Below are 24,281 nucleotides of genomic sequence, written 5' to 3'. Positions count from 1 at the left end.
TGCTAATGAATTTAAATTCGGTCAACAGCAGCTCGATCTTCTGCCTTCGCAGGTTTGGTTGGGGTTTGGGTTTCGTTGCGAGAAACAAGTCGGGATGACATAATACGTGGGAATTCACCGGCGTACGTGTACCTTGTGCTACGTCGGAGCGTCTGAAATCCTAAAATTTATGAATCTCTGCGTGGGTGTCGTTACTCGGTGGCTGTGGTCCGTATAATCCCCTTACATGGTCGGTTGTGAGGCCTCACAATAACGGAGTAATTGAGGTAAATCAATTTATTTATTTACAAAATTAAATCGAAGAGAAAAGAATGCAGGAGTATTTCGATTACGAGGTACAAGTTTTTCTTACAAGTTAGTCGTGATTCTCGATTACATCGGCGCAATGTTTGAACTCGTTATATTAAATCTAATACAGAGCCGGAATCGAGGGGATGATTTTAAGCCCTCTGTTTATATTGTGACGTTCGCGCGGGTCGCCCGCCAGAAGGAGATAAGCTCGTTCTCGGATGAACGAACTTCAAGAAATTATCGTGAGAGAAGATACGCGAAATTCTCAAGCTTAAAAGCTCACGACGTGAGCCTTAGAAATATTATTCTCAGAGTCGGTGTAGTCGAAAACTTACTGGAGATGAAAACGTCATGCCCATCTCGCGACATGCAGCTCGGTAAACTTCAACTGCCACCTCCACAATCGAAAGTAAAGAGAAAAAAAAACAGAACCAACATAACTCGACGAGAAGTATCGCGTAAATATTGTAAATACTTTTCTACAAGTTATCCTCTTCCGGATGAGCCGCGATCCACTCCAGAGCCTTCAAGATACCTGGGGGAATTGGTGGCGGTTGAGGAAAGTGATCGCCTTTGGGTATGAATCCATCTTTTCCAGACGTATAAGTCACGTAGAATGGATTCCCTTCGTTATCCGTGTAAGCGTATTCACCCTGAACGGAGCTCGCTTCATCCTGAGTTCCCGCGTTTTCGATGAGACCTTGTTCCTGAGCCCTGATGCCGTTTCCGGTCTCATATGCCCACTTGTACGACCCGTCGGGATTCGGACCCTCGAAGGATTGGCTGACGATCGGGATAACTTCTGGTTCCACGGGGGCAGCTGTCGCCGCCGCTACCAGAGCGAGGACTGTGAGGATCTAGAAAAAATAGAAAAACGGTAACAATAATTTTCTCAGATAATGAAAATTAGTCCATTAAATTCACCGGGTATCTATGGATATCGATACCAATTTCTGTTCAGTTGAAGATCGAACACATAGATAAGCGTAACGGCTCACTGACAACGGTTATTACGTACAATAAATTACCGATAACCGGTTTTTGATTTTTAATTTTTTTTTTTCTCTAGTGGGATCGACACGATTTATAGTGGGTACCTATCATCGCCTATCAATCGATATGTGAGCTATTAAACTATTCGTCCCGTTCGAAAAACAGGCAATATTCAGATTCACCACAACTCCACCCCCGCGTGAAAACCACCACTGTTGGACGATGTAGATTACGAAAATGCGTGTACGCGAAAAATACCGAAAAAGCGCTTTAAATTCCCAACGTGTTGATGTTCGACGATCTTTTCGACGGGAATGAACGTCATCCGGTTGGAAGCTGTCGGTGTCGCGTTGTTTCTAACCACGTATCGTTCCGTACGATCGAGGCTAATCCGACACACATCGCGCCAAGGTATTTCGTATGAAAATTAGAAAAATGTTCCGTTCGCGTCGGATCGTCTTCCGAAGGGAGTTGAATTTTTTCGTTTTCGTTTTTTTTTTTTTTCTTTCTCTATTTTCTTATTTCTTTTCGTAAGAACAAACACTGGACGGTCGACTCACCAAAGCGTTCATTGCTGCCTGGGTATTTCTTCTCGTTGACATGTTCGGCTTGGGAGGACTCGCCTTTATAGGGACACCGAAACCTCCTGTCTAAGGTGTGCCCCCACCCTAACAGGTGGGGGTGTTTGAAGACAGGTTTTGACTTCTTCCCGACGGAATCGACGCCTGCACGCGAATAACGCGTCGACCAACCACGTTGCTAAATTGTCAAACACCATCCCAATCGAATATCTTTTTCCATCACCTACGGCAGACTACCGTCAAAATGTACGTAATATAATGTCCAAACGTTCGCGCACACAACGAAGCGACGTTCGTTACGTATAGGTGAATCGTACGTACGTACGGATTCATTGTGTATCGACACTATAGCGCGGCGGTGTCGTTCATTCACCGCTAAGCATCGCGTCGTTCAATCTCCGAAGAGATTGAATAATACCTCGATAATACCCGCGTTACACGTACGCGAGATTTTCCCGAGATTGGCGCGCGCGCGTGTTACACACGCCCCGAGAAATAAGGATGGGGTATTTCACTGGCTCGGTAATGTATACGCACACGACGAATCGTGTGCGCGTACGTAGAGTAGAATGCGCGTTGAGGGATCGCATGGGTTATGCAACGGGTCAATTCGTCATCGTTTATGGCGTATCTGAGCCATTATGAAACTGCGGACTTTGCATAAGGATGACAGCTTACGGCGACCGAGGCGATATACATAGAAATAGTCGCGCCTATCTACCGTGCGATTATACTTTTACGACTTTGTTAGTCTCTCTCTGCGAGACGCGGGTCACCGCATTGGGTCCGGTAACAATCGAGCGGCTGGGGTGTAATAGCGGCGACGGACGCTTCGGACCTCTAGCCCAATTATTATCGATTATATACCCAACGGTAATTGCTCACGCAGTTCTTTTACGTATCGTAATACGCGCGTCTCGTTTCGACACCGCCGATGAGTTCGATTTTTCTCACAACCGCTTCCATCGCGATCTTTCGCCCACAGCCGTTATTACATCCGGAACAATTTATTCCCCGCCTCATTTTAGACAATATTTTTATCACACGTCACACGAGGAAGTTAATGTAACAACCTCCGAGGCGTGAAAGTCGAGCGACTACCCATTCGCCGTTTGCCATTATTTTCGCCGATCGCGCGCAATTATATTCCCTACCATTGAGAACGATCATCTTTTCCTCGCGGTAGAACTTTTTCCATCGAAACTGTCGGCGCTATCCGATTCACCGACGGATTTGTTTCCGACGAGAGCTGCTCGACAATGAGATTCGGCACTTTGAAATGTCGTCCGATTGATTTTTAATTGCGACTCTTATTGTTAGTGGGAAGTAATTAATGAAGGTCGTACCGTGACACCTGAGCTGCGGTCGTACGAATACCTCACGTGTGTCACGGAAGCTGGAATTCGATAATACGAATCGCGGGACGAAATCTAACGAACCGGAACACGGGGGAATCATTTATTCGCCAATTCCATCCAACGAATCGAAATAAGCGATAATTTATTTGCCGAGAGGCGCAATACGGCGCGTGTGGAGGACGTTTGACGGAAATCTGTCGATGACTATCACCGCGGTGGTTCTATCGGCAGAGGCGATATAAGCGAAGAAAAAAAAACAAACAAATAAACAAAATACAAGTTTATCCTATTTTTTAAGACAACTTCTGTGCGAGTTGTTCAAACACTGACGTCACGATTTTATACCTATAGACAGACATGACGTGTTCGGTAAAACACAGTTTGTTCTTCGTCCAACTACTTGTACGCATTTAGTCATTTCATTAGATGAAAGGAAGCAAGGAAGAAAAATGAAAAACGCGAGTAGATTGGAAGCAGATTAAACGCCAATCGTGTAATCTACAGGACGTCGTGTGTCGGGATCGTGCATGGATCTTTTATTCATACGAGGCGTGCGAGTGATGTACAATGTCAAAAAATGCAGTCGTTGGATTTACGAGTCCTTGTCGCTGTTGAAATCTGCATAAATATCGCACGAAGTTCGTTTTTTTTTTTTTCTCATTTCAATCGTACGAAGAACCGTCGATTATCACGTAAATTTCGCAAAAACCGAAAAATCTCACGAGATATCGTCGACGAGCAACAATGACATAAAATTCGTTAGAAATGTCAATTCGATCCTTGCGCGTCAAGGTGAACCGGTAGAATTTATTTTCACATCACGAATGACCGTTCATATTTATGGGAAAAAGTAATCGTTCGACGAACGGCCAAATTAACTTTGGATGTGAGCTAATGGAGAACAAGCCGTCAGATTATTTCAAACCTGAACTACAACCAAATAGGTAACTAATAGAACTTATCTCCGAGCAACCCACGCGCCACTTTCGTCTTATCTCGTATGAAATTTTTCATCTCTTTCATCCTTCGGTTCTGGCGAAGAATTCGTTGCTTCTTTCTTGTCTTATTCAATGACATTTGACATTACATGCGTTTCTTGTTTCATTCAACCATTGGTGGCATTAATCCGATTCCGCCGTAATTCTCAATAGTTCAAATTCATCGCTGTTCCTCCTTTCGGCTCTTCTTTGTATCTCTCTCTTATCCTGTTCTCGTCTCTCCATTTTGTAATTTATTTTTTGTCGCACAATGCGGCTGTATCTTCAAGATTCAGCCATGTACCGAATTTCTGAAACCTTGGCGCCGATATACGCGCTCTGAATTTTTGTCGAACAACGATCGGCATTTTTCTCGTATATCCCATCGACTTGGATTTATGCAAAACGCACAGCGTTGAACCGAGGACTGTAAGTTCGGCCGCTGCCAAATCGACGCGTAACATAATAACACGTGTTTCTTTTCTTGTTTCGCATATCTGAAAATTTAAATTCCATTCCGATAGTCGTACGATAAAAAAACATCGAATTTCCTCGTCGTTCGCTTCCCGTGAGCGAATAATCATTCGTTATATCAACGAACGGCTTCTGTTCCCCCCCGTGAAATTTTTATGTCTAACAACAAATGCTGAACATTTAAATTTCACAATCGAGGAAGCGCCATAAGGTGATTGGAAAACCAAAAACACCCCGTCGTCGTTCAGCTTGTATGAAAACATCATCCCAAATCTGAACGAAGAATTAAACGAACGAAGGATTACACGCGTGAAAAAAAAACTGACAGCTGAATCCAGAAAATGCAGGCAAAATGGTCGATGATCAACAATCTAGTGGATATTAAAAATAGGTATGATTTCTACAGGTGTACGCGTAGTTCAAGGTTTCGCACGAGTATAAGGCGGAACTATTATTGTGAATATCCATCGAGTTTTGCAATAAATAAAATGATTATAATTTACAAGACTGACACGAGAGCCGACCGCAGAAACAGAGGATGATTATTTCGATAAACTTGGTCCGAGCAAACAAGATCCTAAAATTTAAGGCGTGACAAAATTTAAACCGTCGATCTCACATCCGTCTTGTTTTCGGCGAAACCGAGCTATCGCAAAAACTATAAATTTCCGCATAAAACGAGAAAAGTATCTAAGTTTTTTCCCAATGGTCCGCCAATGGACTGTAATCCATAAATTTCACTTTCGTTAATATTTCTCATAACTCCCATCTGGCAAAATTTTCATATGCTACCGAATTCTCACGCGTCAATATAATACACATTTCTCACATTAATTACGCTACGGCAAAATCTGCGTGATATAAACGAGAGAACAAAAAAAAAAAAAAAAAAACAGTTCAATTTAACAACGAAAATCTTAGCAAGGAAAAATTTGAAAGACAAAAATTTTTCCACCTACTTTTTTAACGTAGTTTTTACAGTCTACCGAGCACTCTTTATGTATCACGCATACATCTGAATTGCATGCTATTTGTTTGTTAATTTTAATTTATTAATTCATGTTTTTTTTTTCATAAAATGTACCACAGTGAAAATTTTTATTGAACAGAATTCAATTAACGGTCAATGGCGATAGTCACGCGAAATATATATTGTGAATAATATCTTATGGTATTTTCCATGACCTATGAATATAAACTGGACGCGTAGAGGATCCGCCGATCGTTGATGAGCTGTGAAAAAAAAGCAAAAAAGCGAAAAAATTATGGAAGTATGTAAAATAAGAAAAATAAATAAATAAGAGAGAGAGAGAGAGAAAAGAAATATTCTGATACGCAAGAGATTAATAGTCGGGTATTTTGAAACGGAGGTGAATTCCGATGTCCTAATCACTTCTCAATGTCTTTTGACGTGCCTGCAAGGATTCAATCACGCAACTATTATATTGGTATAATAGAAATATTCTCGTTTGATAACTATAATATGAGACGGTGTGAAATTCTGTATAGAATATCATAAGCCGTACGCGTTATTTCATTCATTTTGTTTTTTCCTTCTATAATGTTTCATTAAAAATGATTTTATACACACAGAGATTTACCCGATCGAACAATGAGACGATCTCATGAACCGATACGGTGACGTCAATCGGTTGATATTGAAACGTAACCCGTTTATTGATTTTGTTTTTTGTTTCAAAAGCGCCAACTTTAGTATCGTCCGATTCCTGATTCCAGCTCGGAAATTACGAGACCGTATAAAAAAATGAAGAAATCGGCTCTGGTTATGCCCGTTAATTCGTATCTTCGGTATCCCTTTAACGCAAGAATAAAATGAGGCAAAAGTGAGAGATGACCTCCCGAATCTTCTTGGAATGAAAAAAATTCGAAACGAAGAGGAAAAAAAAAACAGATGGTTGGTATGTTACCGACGAAAAGTGAAGCCTTTAACTCGTCCCAATCAGGAGTTGCATTCCTCTGCCTCTGTAACCGCAACGAGCTAACAAATTACAGCTTTCATTGACGGGCATGTTACATGTTTCGTACAACGACAAACTACGTCGTATGGTATTTTCTGCTGTATATGAAGTTGGTCGAGCATATATGGATGTTATAGTTATCACCGTGACAGCAGGATGAATTTCACGGCGGTGAATTGAAAAGGGCCGTTTGCAATCTTGCTCATCGCTTTTGCAACTTAAACTCACGCGCGGTACCCGCGCATCTTCTTCTTCAACGCGGTATTGTAAATAACGCTACGTACATATAAGATAAATGAAAAATGAAATAAAATTATGCGGCTCTTTTTTTTTCTCTGTAAAAAGAAACTAACACTTGATGATTCGTGATATTTATTCTTCTTCTCGCAAAGATTTTACTACATCAATAAGTCTCCGAAGAAACGAATAGATTGGTTATTGTTGCAAGAGGATCAATAGCGAAAAAAAAATATCACAACGGTTATTTCCCTTTTGCTTTTTGCATCCCGATAAAAATGGGAACGATTTCAAAATGGCAACGATGACAATATTGCAGTTACAGTATTTGTATACATCGGTTCTGGTATGCTTTGCGTTGTGAACAACATACCCTTTTCTCCGATAATTACATAGACGCTGGACCAAATTACAGGGATCATTGACGACCTTGAGCCAAATAGCTGTAATTGGATGTGGTGTACACTATAAAAACAGGGCTGAATTCAGCTGACAAAATAGGGCCAGGAAACATTTGAGCTCTGGCAGTGTATCAGAAAAATATCGAAGAAGAAAAAACTGAGTTTCAGTTCCAATTAGTTCAGAAAATTATGCTATGAAAAATTATTCAGTCCCTTGAATTCCCGGAGGTTGGATATAGGAGGTATCGATCGAGAACTTATTAGTGCCAACCTAGTTCCCTTGAAAGGTAATTCTTTTGGTCGTTGACGAGCAGTTTTTAAATAAGTTTTGACACGGGTTAGAGAAAAATTGATTTACGTAATATCAAAACGTTGACGATATCGTAATTGCGGATCCGTTTGAAATGAGTAGCCATTTTTAATTCTATCGGTATTATGTAAGGGGAGTAATAGCTATAAAATCTTTTTATTAGCCAGCGTGGTAAAATTCTCATATCACACGTCACAGGTTCAGACTGACTTCAGGGTGTGATAATAATTTTTCTATCGTAATGATTTTATAGTAAAACCGAAATGGCGTCGTAACATAAGAAGATCGGACGACGCAACAGGTGCTTCTGTTCCAGACGACGTCTATCATTATAATTTCTGGAACCTCCCACGCGCGCTTACCGATGACACAAGCGTGACTAAAGTCATAAACAGGTATAAGAATAATGAGTAAGACATAAAATTTAATGTGATTGCGTTTATAATTAAACGCTACCGATTCTATAACTAATTTCTCAGTCGATCCGATGTCGGGTATGTTTCTTCTTCTCTTCCTGGATCTCCCATTTCCTCTTGAAACAGAAGACGACCAAACTTCTTTGCAGTGTAATCGTCATCTTTCGGAGGTCAAATCTCGCGCAACAGTCACTCCATATATCACCGGAGGATTATGGGATTACAAGGCTGACTCCTTTGGGGTCGGATCTCGTAGAAAATAAAAATCGAAAAATCGACCTTTCAACTGACGCCGTCTTTCTCTCCAGCGTTACGTCACACACGTCACAGAGCATGAGGGCGTCTCAGACCTCCGGGATTTTCTAACGTCCAGTTCAGCAGGTGCTGAAAATATCAGGTAAGGACACAGCCGCGGCGAAACATCAGGCGAAACTCTTTGTCAGATCGACAAAAAAAAAACAGTTGCGCGTTTAACCTTTCCGCGATGTTATTACATCGGCGTCGCGATTATTATCGTTATTATATAATAACAATAATTATTCGGTTATATCAGGTACGCTGCGACTCCTATCCCCAATTATCAGAAGAAGCGAGATTGACCTTGAACCGTTTTTTCAGCTGTAAGTTTCAAAAAGATTGAGCAATATAATACGCAGGTAACATATATCTTCCTACGATGTAAAGGTGCGGAAAAATATTGACAAACAGGTATGTAGTCAGCGGATCGTATGCGACATACCCACACCTGTCGAGCGTGACGCGTAAAATTTGAATTTTCGACCTAGTAGCCGGTGTCGTTTTCGGACCAATTAACGTTTTGGAATTGGGTTTCGAACGCGCAACTGCACAAGTGTATCAAATTATTACACAAAATTCAATGGACCGAAAGAGTCGTGTCCACGTGGTACAACGCCGCCTGTGGTCTTACGTGGTTAGAAATGGATGAAGAAATAAATCAAGATCCTGTGACGGAACATTGGTCAAGGATCGTTTCTCATAATTTTTCTCTATCGTCCACAACGCGGCCGTCCGTGACCCGGAGAACCGTGACATCCGATTAACAGGATGAAGCTAATAGCAACGCGTAAATCATTGCAATTTTCGGAATGAAATATTTTCGCCTTCAGAAAAAAAACGCAGCTCTGCGAGTTTAAGTACCATAATTGTTAATTACATCATGATTATTACAATCGTGTTGATAGGCGATGAGCTATTTAGTCGCTCATAATCGTCCTCATCGTGTTGAGATAACCGGGAGACACGATTCATCCGCGAAGAAATTCACGTTTTGCACGTATGATGATTTATCGCTTGAATCATGCTTGCATTATTATTGTTGTTAACACGACATGAATAATATCTTCTGACTACATTAAACGAGCAAGAGAGAAACAAGACCAAAAAAAGGAAAAAAAAAAAAAAAACTTTCACCTGAAAAATTCTTTGAATCGCAAACCGAAATATATAGCGTTCATAGTTTTCAAACGGGACATGCATAACCCGCAAGTTTATCATTTCGTTTCTCAAATTTGCTTCGGGGCACTTTCCAATTCTCGGGATACATTTAAAAAGGCAATGAAACGAAATCGGATGAAAAAAATGTCGCCCGCGACGTATCCGTAAGGCGGCTGTAGACGTATAGTAGGTGGATTCGTTGTTTGCCGATTTGGAGCGAACGTTGAATTTTAATTGATCTCACGCTGCTCTTGGCAGCACAATCCGTGGCTGACCATGACCTGAGAAAAGTATACGTACGCCGTAAGAACATCGAATAAAAAGCAACTCTTCCTGATGCCAAACCAAAACGGACATATGCGACGGGGAGTATCGTATCTTCCGCGATGTAATTTAAACTCGCCAAATTCAACATCGTCGGGTAATCTACATCGTTCGATAACGTAAGAGGGCGTTAATTTTTTGAATACCCTTCTTTTTTCAATATTCTTGTGTCTAGTACACGTAATACTTTCATCGTCGCATTGTTACGACCACAGGAAATATGTATGCATGCAAATATATTTTACGAGTTGCAAAGATCGTTAAACGACAAAGGATGGTAATTATATACGCGATCAAAAAAAAAAAAAGAAAGAAAAAAGGACAGAAAGAAACACAGCTTGTAAAACGTTGTTAGCAAATTCATTAATGGTTAACAGTTTCGTTAACCGTTTCATAATAAGTGACTTGAATTTGGTTCGTTTCTGCGGTGGTAGGGGCAGCATAAGTAGAAGAATCTGCTTTGGGCTATAACGCGAGGCTTGTGCCGCAAAGAGAAAAAAAAAAATTGAAATGAAATAAAAAAACGTAATCGAATACAATATCGCGAGTGCAAGTTTATCGCGTGTAAGCGTACATCGCGAGATAGAGTAGCAAGAATTTGCATAATTTTCAAAAAGCTATGAAAAGTAATTGGACTGGAACAATGATCGTATGAGAGAAGTGCACGCGTCGCATCTCGTCGAATTTCTTCACTCGTTTGTTCGTGGTACCTTCAAAGAGGGCAATAAATCAGATGATACGTTTTCAGTGCATAACGTACCGAAAATTATCATCGCTCGCTAAAGCGAGCAACGAGTGCGCTAATACTGACAAAATCTTTACGAGCCTAATTTTAAGTGCAAGTAAATTGAAATCGGTGATTCGGTAATTGTACGCTCGCTCATCCGCGGTACAACTTCCGAGTCTTTTGACCGATAAATTATGAGAAAAAAATAAACAAACAAAAATTACCCTCTTTGGATTTCTTAACGAGCTTTTACCGGCGCGTTTTGTATGTTCCTGTTAGCTTATTTCATTAACGTTAATATATGCCGAGCATAACAGAGTCACGATCTTTATCAAGGAATTCTAGAGGGATCGCGTTCTGTCATTTATTTTTTTTCAATTATTTTCTTTTTATTTTCTTTCCGTCATTTTTTTCCCTCTTCAACACATCTCGAATTTTAGTCAAACTTTCACGTTCCTCACCGCACGTATACCCACCTATGCGTACGTACGTACGACTCGAATACACGTTTAATTATGTGACGTCGTAAAATATATCTTCTTTTTTTTCCCCATTTCATTTCATTCCGTACAGGTATACCGTATCTACCTACCTACGTATAGGTACGTAAGCGTACCTGCACCCGAACTCCCATTCGGCATCATATAATTTTCTACTTGCATTATCTCCGAGTATGGTGTGAAAAAAAATTTTTGTACAGGGTTGAAAACAGGCTCATTATTTTATCTCGCAAATTACACGATGCGGGGTATCACTTCTTATACACGTATAGTTATCAGTTACGACAATCGCCCGGCGTTTCGTAACAGGCGTATAAGAAACGATTCGTTACTTTCAACAGATACACAGTATATACCCACATGATTATCTTCGTCTCTGATGCGCGACTAACAATATGAGATTTTTGTTAACGTGTATATTTTTTAATCAATCCTGATGTGTTTTCTTTTTTTTTCCTTTTCTTCTCTCTTCCTTTTGTCAAAAAGTCATTCACAACCGTAACGCACGTGAATGAACATTATTTCTGTCCGCGATGTGTTGGAGAAAAAAAAAAAACATGAATGATCAGAGAGAAGAAAAGGAAGAAACAATCGAAAGACTTATGGCTACATATTCGTGGGAAACGTAGAAACAGTGATTTAACGACGAACCTGAATTTCCATGTGACTCAATTTCGGGGAGCAGAAAATTTATTGTACACCGACGTATGGAGTTGAAATATTTTTTGTTTCTTTTTATTTTTTTATTTATTTTTTTTTTTTACCGCGAAATCTTCCCATTTCACATTCAAAGTACGCAATGTCGTGGTTATAAAATATACGTATATAGGTACTACCGGTGAGCGAAGATGGTATACTGTGTAATGACGTGAAATAAGGTAATCGCTGATATTTTTTTTCATAAATTTTTTTCACTTTACGATAATAATTACGCAGATTGAAATTCATTGATATTGTGTTATACATCGCGTTCGGAGAAAACGATATTTCGAATCAACGTTCAGGTAGGTCCATGAGTATCATCTTTTGTCTTGCAACACTTTTGAAATAAACGGCCAATAACGAATCGGCTCTCCGTGGTGGGAAAAGACGAAAGAAAAAAATTATTAAATCAAATAAAAGAAAAAAAATAAATAAAACAAAATGCGTACAAGGTAGTTTGTCAAACGGCAGATAATTCACTGCCCGGCAGGGATTCCCTCGCTTTTTTATTTCTTTTTCCCCCTCTCACTCTTTTTTCTTCTACCGACGTGACATCATATCTGCATTACGCGAGGGAGTAATTTGGTGCTTTCACGAGTAGCCAAAAAATAGAAACGCCAAAAAAGACCTAAATTAAATCACCGTTCGCATAACTCGTGTGCGTACAATTATTGATACACCTATATAGATTAAAAAGTGGGTCAAATATTCGATGTGATATAAAAAAAAAAAAATCAAACCAAGAAAAAGATAGAGGAAAAAAAGTTCTGCTCATGGAATTCTAATCTAGTTTATATAGGTGTTAAAATTGTAACTACTTTCGATATTGCTAATAATTATCTAACGATATCGAAAGAGATTTAGTCGTGAGGCCAGTAATAATTAGAACAATTTTTTTTTCTCTTTTTTCTTAATCCGTGTGAAAGTATACAGTGTCAGATATGCTTCATAACATCGTACATATGTCTATAGGCTATGTAATGTAATGTCACGGTAATGAAATACATGCGTGCACGTGGATAAAAAAAAAAACATACAGATCGGGGAGTTGTTTTTGTTTCTTTTATTTTCACTTCATTTCGTTTCAATACATACGCAATCCGTTCTTCAACATTTCTGACGTTTGAGCAACTATTAAACCCAAACGGTAGAGGATCATGAGAAGAGCAGACGGTGAGAAAAGTTCACAGATTGTGGGTACAACCTCGATTAAAAATAGGCGGTACCGAATCGTAAAACGAAAAAAAAAAAATAACGTTCTGAAAAAAAAAGGAAGAAGAATCCGGTGGCCCTTGAGAAATGAGCTATTAAATTAATACATAGCTACTCGCAGTCAACAAATGCATTCGAAAAATTATATTCCCGACTAAATATGCCTACAAATGAATTAATTAATTTCTTAAAAAAAAATGGGAATGAATAAATAAATTTTTCAGAGATCGGAAGATCATTCTCGACCGTGATGATGCGATCAGAAATATGACGTACCGTGTGGGCGACATTTTCTCTTCGCCGCTAATCGTTTTCAAGTTTAATCGAACCGTACGAATAAATTCACCAACGTTTTCAACAGGGTCTGATGCACTCGCAAACGAATTACTTTTACGGATGCGTACATAGACAATGGACTATGGAGAATCGCATCGAAGCCTTGACTTAATTATCACGCGCTGAATAACACTACTTTACGCCAATTCCTGCCGGCTCGGGTGTTAAATCTGAGTGTAATATAAGTACCAGGCTTCTTCAATTTGTTTTTCTGTTTTAACGTTGATTATTATTATTAATCGAGGCGTTGTAAAATTAATTTGAATAAATGTCGGTTGTTTTCTTTCATTTTTTTCCTGCAAGAAATACCTGAGAGATGATTAGTTGTAAGTCGTGGAACGGGCTGCACGAGTAAAATATGACGACGATGAGCTAACAATAAGTAATAATAGCCGAGAATGATTTTCGGTAAAATTACCTCATTCCGAACCCGTTGAATTGAATAAAACGATAGCGAACGACGTAGGAACAATAGCCAATAGCCGAAATTAAATGGCCCGAGGATTTCGAAGACTGTGAATGTTTTTTTCAAATTATACATACAATATTTCCGTTCTCAGAGAACGAAAAATATGATCATCCGTTTTGTAACGAACCGTGAAACGGTGTGTAACTTTCAACAATAGACGCACTCAACGGGCTGTCGTTGATTGTATTATCGCTAAAGAATCTATCATCGATGAAAATTTTCTAAACTTTATCCTCGGAATACTATCGTTGCAATTACGTCAGATCTATCGAAGTGACTTTTTATTTTCGAAGAGTCCCTACGGTGATTCGCGCAACCGATCATTCATCCTTACGTGATGTAAAACTGGTATAATAGGTACGCGCATAGAGGTATGGGTGTACGCGAGTCCCGTGAGACGTTGGAATTAAGGCCCCAAAAAGTTTCATCCATCGATACGTAGAGGCGAATCTTCGGTAGCGCGGCGGTGGAAGGGGAAGTAGATGGATGCGATGTACGGAATGAGATATCAGGAGGTTGAGATGCTGACCTTTGGCTGAATCGAGTTTGACCTCAGTTTGACTGGCCCCGTCCCGGGACACCGTGAGGTAGCCGAGGTGATGGGCCTACGGTATTCCGCCGAGCTGGCCCACTGCGGTCCCCCCCTGAAAAAGGGTGGGGGTTGGTTTACCCAGGTCTGTTCGGGTGCCCACCTCGCTTCTTAAGATCCGTAATTCTAGCGGTGCGGATATATAAAGCGCAAGCCGCACCGAGAACCACAAGTCAGTGCAGTCTCCGGCTCTCGCAAGACAAAACCGAAAACAAAAATTATCAACATGAACCGACTGGTAAGTCAAAGTGTCCAGATCACGCCAACGCCGATTCGCAAGTTTTAGTCTCCTTAACGGATTCCCTGCACACGTAGATACAGCCCTATGGTTGGGCTACTCGAAGAAAATCTACTTCGCGGCGACGCATCTCACTTTCTTGGATTAAAAATTTAATTTGGAAAAAGAAATATTTCTTCTTCGCATCTCACGTATACCGAAGATTTAAAACTATACCGATTATTATGAAAGCAAGTGAATATTTATATTCATATTTATGCTCATCGGTCCCGTGAGTTTCACATCTACATGGTTTCACTTTTTAACACGTAAATACATGTCTCATTAGTCGAATCAACCGGTGCAGAATAATTGGGAAATGTATCGACTTATCTTGATTTTTTCTTTTCTTCTTTTTTTGGGATGATTTACCCGATGAATAAATATTGCAAAACTATAATCCGTGGGGGCCTATCGAGCAAGTGTAGTTCTGTTGGTTATTAATCAAGAATAAATGAAGAAGAGTCTTGCGGTATTTAATTTCGTAATCAAGGAAGAAGCGGACTTCGTGACTGTCGTGACGCTGCAGGTTACCCTCCTCGCAAAGATCGCGTCATTCTCACGACTGACATAACGACATCTCCGTCTCTATGAACCGAGTCATTTCCCAGTTTTTCAACGAAGTTTGTTTCTGGGCCGGGAATCGATGAAGTCAAATAATCAAAGCGAGAAAAACTCGTCGTGGATTCGGCTTACCTTCGAGAGAAACGTGCTTTTTAAACTACAATCGTCTGCCTTGAACCCGGATCAGGACCTTGCGATCCAAGGATATAACTTTGCTAATAAATTTGAAAAAGTGAAGAAGATCTGCAGAGAAATCCGTGGCGCAGATCTTCCTTTAGAGATTGCGACCAAAATAAGTGGCACACGTATAATTCGCGGAACACATGGGTGGGCCAACGGGAGTCTCACGCTCACGATGTTACATCGCTTATTACACGGGAAGCGAAACTTGAAGAAAAAAAAAAAAAAAAACGTCGAATTAACAAAACGAAATTGAATCCGGGGATCGCGCATCGAACCCCGTCCCCTCTCCTGTACATGAATCTGCGAACGGATCGTTGGCGAGACGTGAAGCTATGGTAATTCTATCGACCTGATTACAAACGTCATATTTCTCTGTTATCCACAGGTTATCGCTCTTTTCGCTTTGGCGACCGTCGCCTCGGCTGCTCCTCTGGACAATACAACGCCGATTCCGATCCTCCGACAGGCTCAGGACGGTCCGAACCCCGATGGTTCTTACTCGTTTAATTACGAGACCGCAAACGGTATTCAGGCCCAAGAAGAAGGATACCAAGAGAACGCCGGAACCCCGGAAGAGGCGAATTCCGTCCGAGGAGGATACAGCTACACCGGACCCGACGGTATCCCGATCTCAGTGACGTACGTTGCTGGCAAAAACGGATTCGAACCCAAGGGAGATCATTTCCCAACCCCTCCCCCAATCCCAGAAGAAATTCTCCAGGCTCTCGCCTACATCGCCGCCCACCCCGAGGAGAATGACATCGACGCACCCGGCTCCAACCAGCAACAACGGTACTAAAAATCACCCGAAGATTTCACCTCCGGATTAAATATCGTTTTATTAAATAATTTCGCTCAGTCGACGACGTCACGGTGATCGGGGCCCGGAGTCCGATTAGCAAGCCTTCAGACACGCTGTGCGATGATTTTAGCCGTAGCCGACAATGTCAACTCTTTTAATTTCCTCTTTTTCCCTGGTCAAAATTTTGTTGTCTTTCATTTTTTGATCACGGAAAAACTCAACGATCTATGCAGTGTCTTTTGGCTTACCGATCCATTCCCGATATCAAAACTTGCTGTAATTATAATATAATATTAATTATCTTAATGTATATTGTAATGTTTTATACGCAGCCCGTATATTTAAATACGAATGAAGTATACATATAGGTTGGAGAAATCAAAAATGAGAAAAAAGTAAAATGGTAGAATAAAGAATGTGTAAATAAATCGTGTTTGAAAGAATCATGACTATCCAGTGCTTATACCACGGTCCATGAGATGATGAAATAGTGAGCGTGAAAAAGCTGTGCTTAATTTCAAATATTTTACATCTAATTCCGAATGACCTATCAAACTAATTGACGGACCAGTTGAGTCTTAATTTCAAATTTAGTCTAAGAATCGAGTTTCTCAAGTTTTTCTCATTGTGAGCTGGCCTGATTGTGAGCAGGCCTGATTGTGAGCAGGCCTGATTGTGAGCAGGCCTGATTGTGAGCAGGCCTGATTGTGAGCAAGCGTTGTGATTTTATTGGTTCGGTCTTGACGTAATCGCAAAATTGAAGAAACCAAAAAAAAATAGATAAACAGGCGTAAACACCTCGTGAAGTAAACATTTTTCGAGAAAGTAGCGAACCCTAGCGTACGAGTAAAAGTGAGATTTTATGCCAGTCGATGGGAGGCCACCGCGCTATTTCGTCGGAGGAAGTAAAACATTATGTGATCCCCAAATACAAACTATTCGTAATAATTATGAGGCGGTAAACAACTGGGTAATAACTCGTTTGCCTCATCGTATATAATAAACTCTATGCTCGCCAGCCGAGTCTCAAGTGGTGAGAAAATTAATATTCATAAGGGACCGCGTGAAAAATAGAAAAGAAGCACATACCAAACAATTTGAAGGAAATAGAAATGAGTTAAAAAAAAAAAAAACAGAGAAGAATGTTCGAATAACCCACGCGGTTGTTAGACCCAATTCTGTCTGGCACCCCGTCTCACCTGTGCTACTGCAGTCCGTGATGCTAACGATAGAAAAATATGAATATTCATACGTATCTCATACCGAAGTGATTGCCTACTGCACGAATACCTCCTCCTCGTCACGGACTAAAAATAAAACATAAAAAAAAAAAACCAACCGAATAAACCCACGTACGTCGATACGAAAAAAGAACTAAAATAATTAAAGAAAAATAATATGTAATCAATAACAAGCAAACAAGTATTCGGCATTTTTATTACGTAAGACTTTCAGTCAGTTGATGTAATTGGAGGTGAATTACATATTATAATTAATTCGTAACTCAGGCAGTGCGACTTGTGAAAAATTTGGTAAGTATCCTTGACAAATTATTTATCGACATTCATCGTCATTCGAACTTTCAGAGTCGGAGAGCGAATGTGGGGAAAAATGAAGAAGAACAAAGTGGACATCGCCCGATCGGGGATCTAATTAATTTCCCGCGTAGTTCAACGACCTGCACATAAGTATATACGAGTCAGTGAGAATCGAAAACTCGTCCAGCTAGACTGCATGACGACGATCCGCCGATTTGAAGCCGGTTCTAATCCCCCTGCACTCACCGTCAAATTAGGGGGTCCAGAAATCCCGGAAGAACCGAGACAAATTAACAGCCGGAGAGCACCGGTGTTCCACATAGTCACACTGTAATTTCTTTTCTCTTCTCTTTTCTATTTCGTTCGCCCATGGCGAAATTCAGAATCACCGAATGATATCGCGTTAACGCAACTAATACCACGCGCTCAAAAGTTATTCCAGCAATTTACTTTTTGCCGTAACAGAGCCGCGGTGATTGTTTCAAATCCCAATTGGGGAACACGTAATTATAATTATTACGCGATGCTGCATACGCACACGTGTTATACCGTTATAATATTTTTAGTGTTACGTGTACGGATAGTAGGAAAAAAATGAAGCCGCAAACGGCAGCTACGCCAATTTTTATAAATATTATCTACGGCGTGCATCACCTACGCGTACGTAGAGATAATTCGATTCCCTCTATCGAGTTGCTTTACTTGCAAGTCAATTTTCTGCAGCTCATCTCTATGGCTTGTGCATTCTATAGCTCACAAATTAAGCCGCTTTGGATTTTTATCAGCATCGACGAGAATAATAATCTGCACCTGAGAATGTTCGCCGAAAGTTCAAGAATACGAATCTCTTCTAGACCCCGTCCACGCGAAGATTATTCATGACGCGAAAGGAGAAACCTTCAAAAAACGAAGAAAAAACCCACTCGATTCTGAAGCGGAGAAAAGATCAGCCGCCTTTTCGTGAATGGGACAATTCTCTTCGACCGCACGTTCGCACGTGCGCGAGTTCAGATGCGGTAATTTCATTCATCTTTTCTTCCGCTTCGATTCGCCTCTTCTGTTCTCCCGCTTGCAACGATATCCGAGCAGCTGTTCTGATTCTCCACTTTGAAGTTTCTCAAGATATTTTCTTGATAATTTTTATCGCGAAAATCCTAGACGGCAAAGTCGAAGAAAAAGCGGGGAGAAGGTCGATATGCAAGTGAGAAAAAGTCTGCCGCTGGAATCGACGCGGACGAATGTACGAGGATCGGCTGTGGGAGGAACAAAAAATAAAAATCATCGAATTACTGCAGACAGGCTGCGGTGTCATCATTATTTGTGGAATGACGTGTCCTCGCCCGTTGGATTTTTATTCGCGGTGAGATTCACGAGAAATCAAATATATACATTATATGTATACCTGCGTGCAGTATATACATACGTATGATACATACGTGTAACGTACAGTACGTCGCCCGATACCTTCGGCGAAATAATTTTCATTCGAGACACGTTTCCAGTGACTTTGCGGTATTGAGTTCAACTACCCAACCACCGCGCACACCCGTGTCTTCGATCTTCAACGCCAATGATGATAAAACATTCGGCGATATACGGCGAAAATTAACTCTTATCAATTTGGAGGGATCCATGCGTGCAGGTCACATATCAACTGACCCACGTTACACTCGGTGTCAGGATTGTCTAGTACAATTTTTTTTATCTCTTTCGCTAGTACGTTTGTAGTTTCTTCTTTCTTTTTTCTTTTTTCGTCTTCAACCTTCGATTGTTATATTGGACAGGGAGAAGTTGGTTAGGCATGAGATCTTTAATTTATTTCCCCAACGTTGACCCTTACAGCTACCCCGGGATTACTGGATTTAGGAACTGATTTATCCTGCGGTTTTTAGATGGACCGAATACGTTCGATGCTTTATTATACTCGATGTCCGAAGCTGAAAGCGAGAAAGACGTAATCCAAAAAAAATGCCAATGCAACCGAAACCGTATAGGTGCCCCGAAAAAATTAATGCAATCAAGAACGTTAAATTTCTTGTAGACACCTTCAAATTGACACGTTTTTTTCCCAATTCAGTTCACTCTCTGGGAATACGACTTGACGGCGGGATGAATATTCGGACCCGCCCTCCTGCTTTTCTGAGCGATTTATCGGTACTGTAGATTTGCAAAAAAAATACTGCGTTTTCATTAGTTCGAAACTGCGAAGACATTCGCGAAACCCGGTGAGGAATGAATGGAGCTAATTTCGCTACATGGAAGTTCTGAACTTCATGGAGCATTTCCATACCGCGCGAAAAACGAGGATAGCTTCGAAGTTGTTGGGTAATCTTATCGTTAGTTCGTCGTTCGTCCTGCGCCGATTCCACGGCTGACCACGTCCGTGTCCTGCTGAAATTGATCGCTGCTCATCTTTGGTCTGCTAGGAACCTTAATCACAACTCGGCATAAACCGGCTAACTAATCGCACTAATCTTGTCATGTCCTACGTTTGTGTCTCCAGACAAATTTCGTTCAGTTACAGCCGACGAGAAATTCTAACCGTGTTACGAATAACGTGTCTACATTGTTTTCTGAAAAAGAGACGCGTCATAATTTTTCAGGATTATCGTCCTTTTCCAGAAATGAGACAAGATCAACCTAATTTCAACTCGCAAACTATTGAAAAAATCCGGAGGGACCGGAATGAACATCGCTGCGATTGTTTGATTTTTTTTTAATTTTTTTATTTTTTCAGTCATAACAAAATATTTCAGTATTTCTTAGGCTGCTGCGGTTTTCTGTTCTGTTGATTGAAAAACGACGTTTCCGGTCTGAGTTTCGGCGGTTGTTTGGTGGGTTTTTCTTCCTTCTCCGTCGGAGTTTCCGGTGTCGACGGATGTGCGGCGATCCATTCGAGAGCCCTTAAAATCGCTATGGGGGTGGGAGGTGGGGTCGGAAGATGCGCCCCAGCTACTTGTGTGCCGAACTCGTCGGCAGTCCAGCTGAGAGCGATCGGAGTACCGTCCGGTGCGTTGTACTGAACGGAACCCTGAATCAGTTGAGTTTCGTCGGGAGTTCCAGCGTATTTTCTGCTGCCGATTTCCTTCTGCAAAATTCCCCCCGCCGTCTCGTAAACGAAGGAATAGTGACCCTTGTTATCTCCGAGGTCATGCTTTTCGGAAATCACTTTCTCGGGCTCGCGAAAGTATTCCTGACCGTTCGACGCGCCGCAGATTACCGCCAGTAACTGAAATTGTGAAAATTATTGCCCATCAGATCGCTGATTTTGTTTTTATTCATTCGTTCGCGTTGTTTTTTTTTTTCATTTTTTATTACTAACAACACCGCCGGTATCGCGTGCTACACATCGACTTCTCACGTTCGAGTTAATTACTGTAAAATTAATGGTCAACAATTAAAGTATTCGATAGAATACTGTTATTTTTAACCGAACAAAACTAGTCTGGGTGAACAGGTATGCAAATCGCGTTGACCGTGAAACGTATATACGATCCATTGCAGTTTTTGGAACTGGTTCGCTAATGGACGAATTGAATTATCATCGCCAATAACAGCGCTAGAAACTGTTCAAAATCGTTCACGTTATGTTAATTATTTTTCTGCGCAATTGAAGATGGTCTCATTATTCGGGTATATATAACCACCGTCTTTATTTCCTCAGGCGAAATTCCGACACAGATTTTATTCAAGTCAGCTCCTATTCGGCTGTTGGCTTCGGGCCAATACATTTTCATTCACGCTTATGGTAATCCGCGATGACTAATGATTATTATCCGCGACCGATGGGATGCGTTATTTTGGCAATCGAATGATAAATAAGCTTCTCATGAATTTTTCAGCTTCACAAAATGGGAAAGGTGTTGCAACACCGATTACTCAACGTTCGTTTGTTAAGTACCCGAAGGACCCGAGGAATCGGTAGAACTGTTCGAATTTCACTACTGCGCTCAATGCAACAATATGCATCGCGTACGTCAATCAACGACACCATCTTCACGGCTGAAATAACCGCGAATCCGTTGCGAAACTATCCGAACTATCTCCCTCGATTATTCATGGAATCGAAAAGGGACGTTATTTTGAAAAAATGCCGAAGGGCTGGAGAAGTACGGGGACGGGATCGGGCCGTTGCCTGAAAGGAGATTCGGTATGATCGGCACTGTTGCATAATTTTCACTCACCAGGAGGACGCGCATGGTGAAGCAGGATGATCTGGGTGAATGCAACGCGGTACACGCTATTAGACGATATCACTTTAATGTACATACGATGGTCTCTGGAGTGAAGTTGGCGCCTTACTCTTCGCCGTTCAGTTACCGAGTCGGCCTTTATATCCAACGACAATCGCCTCGCTTTGCATAACCCGGGAAAGTGTACTTTGAGCATTTTATACCATTACTAGGACTCCAATCTCATTCGCACCCTGCCCCATCTTCTTATGGCCCCGTAAACTCGGAGCCATCGTCAACGAAACGCCGTGATCTCCGATCGCTCGCCGGAATATTTTCCTTCCGTGCAGCCGATCGCCGTTAGCCACGACGTTGAAGAAGTACACCGACACGTTGAACTTTTGGTCTACTGCGATGCAGTTGCCGCGGTATTTAGAGCCCAACATTTATCTCGACTATCATGCGATCCGGATCGACACCTAGGCCTCAACTCCTTTGAAATACATTCAGGGTGCTGGAATGATTCGCCACTTTAACTTCCAGAGCTCGTGAAATTTAATTCTTATAAACACGAGAGATTCACAGCGTCCAAAATTTCAGGTTTTCTACCGCGCCCTTACTGGCTGAGGAATGAAAAACAGTTGAAATGGTTTTTCATCCCAACACCTGAACGGGGTTGATTTTTTCAACTAACCGAATCCGACTGGAGACCAGAAGCGACGTGTACCGTGTGGGTAAAGAATCATTTGTAAGATTATTTAGTCATTCATGATTCTGGTTTCGAACCATACAAATGTGATGATGTTTAATTCTCATCCGGCGATGGCGGAGTTTATGCGAATGCTCATTGAATAATTTTATGTGTCGTTACTTTTAGCCGTGTAACACGTTGTACCGCAAAGCAATATAACGTACGTACGATGTGTCATTTTGTAAGCGTCCCGCGAGTCGTTTCGTCATTATTTTCCATACGAGATTATGCGTAAGTTCACGGGGAATTAATTTCGAATGGGAATCGAACTCTGGTTTAATGAGATCGAAGAAAAAACGTCCCCGTTAATTAACGTGATTGCGAAAAATCGACTGCCATCTGATCCAGCCCTAGCAACGCCCGAGGGCTGGTTGCACCTGGACAAAGTTCGCCGCGATCAATCAGGTGAAAAACGTCAAAAGTTTGACAGCTTAAACTTCGGCAACTTTTGGTCCAAGAAAAAAAGAGATCGCTAATAGATCATAAAAAACGAACATCGTCAAGTTCGAAATAGACTCTTTCACATTCGATCACATACAACAAGAGATTTATCCGGAGATTCTCTAAATATTTTTTTGACGATTCTTCTATTTCTCGTTTCGTTGATTGATCTCATAAAACGCGAATATTGGCGACAAAAATACCGTAGGACTAGGTTAAGGTTAAACGACGTTATTAAATGAAGCTAGGATTATTTAAATTTTGGAATTAATTAAACAAACACAACGGTAACCTGATCGTAAAATTTCACGATCGATCAAAACGCCTAAACGAAGTAAAAAAAATCAAACGAGCAAAAAAACTTCGGAAAAAATTACAGCTGGGCATTCTCCGCTACAGGGAATGCTACCGGCGGTCTTACCAGCTGGTTGTGAACGAAATCAAAGAATATTCGTCGTCGTGTCGAACGAAGGTGATAATAAAAAAGTATTAGATATGCGGGTAGCGAGAAGTTTCCCAGAGATTTTTACAATGACGATAAAATCCATAAGCGTGTTGCGCGTCCACCGCAGGACGTCATCGCATCAGCTAAAACTATTTCTCATTTAGCATAGAGAATCGAAGCGATGGAATTCACGGTGATTATCGTTATTCCATTTTCCTCGTCAGATCCACCTGTACAACCATAAGTGGAAAAACATCGTCGAATCTAACGTGCTTATTCACCATGCTTCGTCGTATTATCAGGCACCTTGAACTTTATGGGGAAATAAGGACGAGTTTAAAGGCTACAACACATATCGTGGGAATTTCCAATTGAAGCACGGTGGTCATGAGGTGTAAATCAATCTCGCGGGGTTTAGAATTATCTTTTGTCATTAATGAAAGTTTTTTTTCTTATCTCCAATGTCCGCCCGCAAATTGGTTGCACGTAATCGGCAAGAAACGATCAGGTGCATTTCTCCGTTCGTCATAATTAAGGAAAACGAGGCGGCAAAAGAGCCCTTCCTGGCTAATTGTGACCAGGCTGGCTAATTGTGAACAGCCTTCGAATGTAAATCACTTCGTGACGAACATTTCGAACCATCTGCGGATCGGTAAGTCACGATTTCTTATTAGTTTTTTCGAAATTTTAGCATCCTTTCTAACTGCTACCGGTATAATTCAGCATTCGTGTATCACACGTACTTATGAAGTATTGAATGGTAAATATTATCTAATA

General features: G+C 41.0%; 3 protein-coding genes across 3 annotated transcripts; 1 reads left to right on the top strand and 2 right to left on the bottom strand.

Moving 5' to 3' along the window:
- Positions 1 to 261: 261 nt before the first annotated feature.
- Positions 262 to 2,101, bottom strand: LOC105692633 (endocuticle structural glycoprotein ABD-4-like). The gene is made up of 2 exons (XM_048654759.1): positions 1,845 to 2,101; positions 262 to 1,148 (listed from the first exon to the last, which is right to left on the bottom strand). Exons 1-2 carry the CDS (start codon positions 1,884 to 1,886, stop codon positions 771 to 773), a joined length of 420 nt encoding a protein of 139 aa, XP_048510716.1. The 5' UTR covers positions 1,887 to 2,101; the 3' UTR covers positions 262 to 770.
- Positions 2,102 to 14,422: 12,321 nt separating this feature from the next.
- LOC105692646 (cuticle protein CP14.6-like) lies at positions 14,423 to 16,600 on the top strand. Its single transcript, XM_012411970.2, has 2 exons — positions 14,423 to 14,569; positions 15,741 to 16,600. Exons 1-2 carry the CDS (start codon positions 14,558 to 14,560, stop codon positions 16,152 to 16,154), a joined length of 426 nt encoding a protein of 141 aa, XP_012267393.2. The 5' UTR covers positions 14,423 to 14,557; the 3' UTR covers positions 16,155 to 16,600.
- A 3,794-nt stretch (positions 16,601 to 20,394) lies between these two features.
- On the bottom strand, positions 20,395 to 22,045 carry LOC105692589 (endocuticle structural glycoprotein SgAbd-4-like). Its single transcript, XM_012411882.2, has 2 exons — positions 21,880 to 22,045; positions 20,395 to 20,924 (listed from the first exon to the last, which is right to left on the bottom strand). The coding sequence occupies exons 1-2, from the start codon at positions 21,892 to 21,894 to the stop codon at positions 20,448 to 20,450; spliced, it is 492 nt and encodes a 163-aa protein (XP_012267305.2). The 5' UTR covers positions 21,895 to 22,045; the 3' UTR covers positions 20,395 to 20,447.
- Between the last annotated feature and the right edge of the window lie 2,236 nt (positions 22,046 to 24,281).

Source organism: Athalia rosae, chromosome 4 (genome assembly GCF_917208135.1).
Source record: "Athalia rosae chromosome 4, iyAthRosa1.1, whole genome shotgun sequence".
NCBI classification, from domain to species: domain Eukaryota; kingdom Metazoa; phylum Arthropoda; class Insecta; order Hymenoptera; family Athaliidae; genus Athalia; species Athalia rosae.
Note: the sequence above shows the minus strand (reverse complement) of the source record. Positions and strands in the feature narration are given on the sequence as shown.

Excerpts from the sequence above, each read along its gene's own strand:
- LOC105692633 (XM_048654759.1), bottom strand. The coding sequence starts at position 1,886 with ATGTCAACGAGAAGAAATACCCAGGCAGCAATGAACGCTTTG. Across the intron at positions 1,149-1,844 it reads AGGCAGCAATGAACGCTTTG|ATCCTCACAGTCCTCGCTCT; the intron begins GTGAGTCGACCG and ends TATTTTTTCTAG.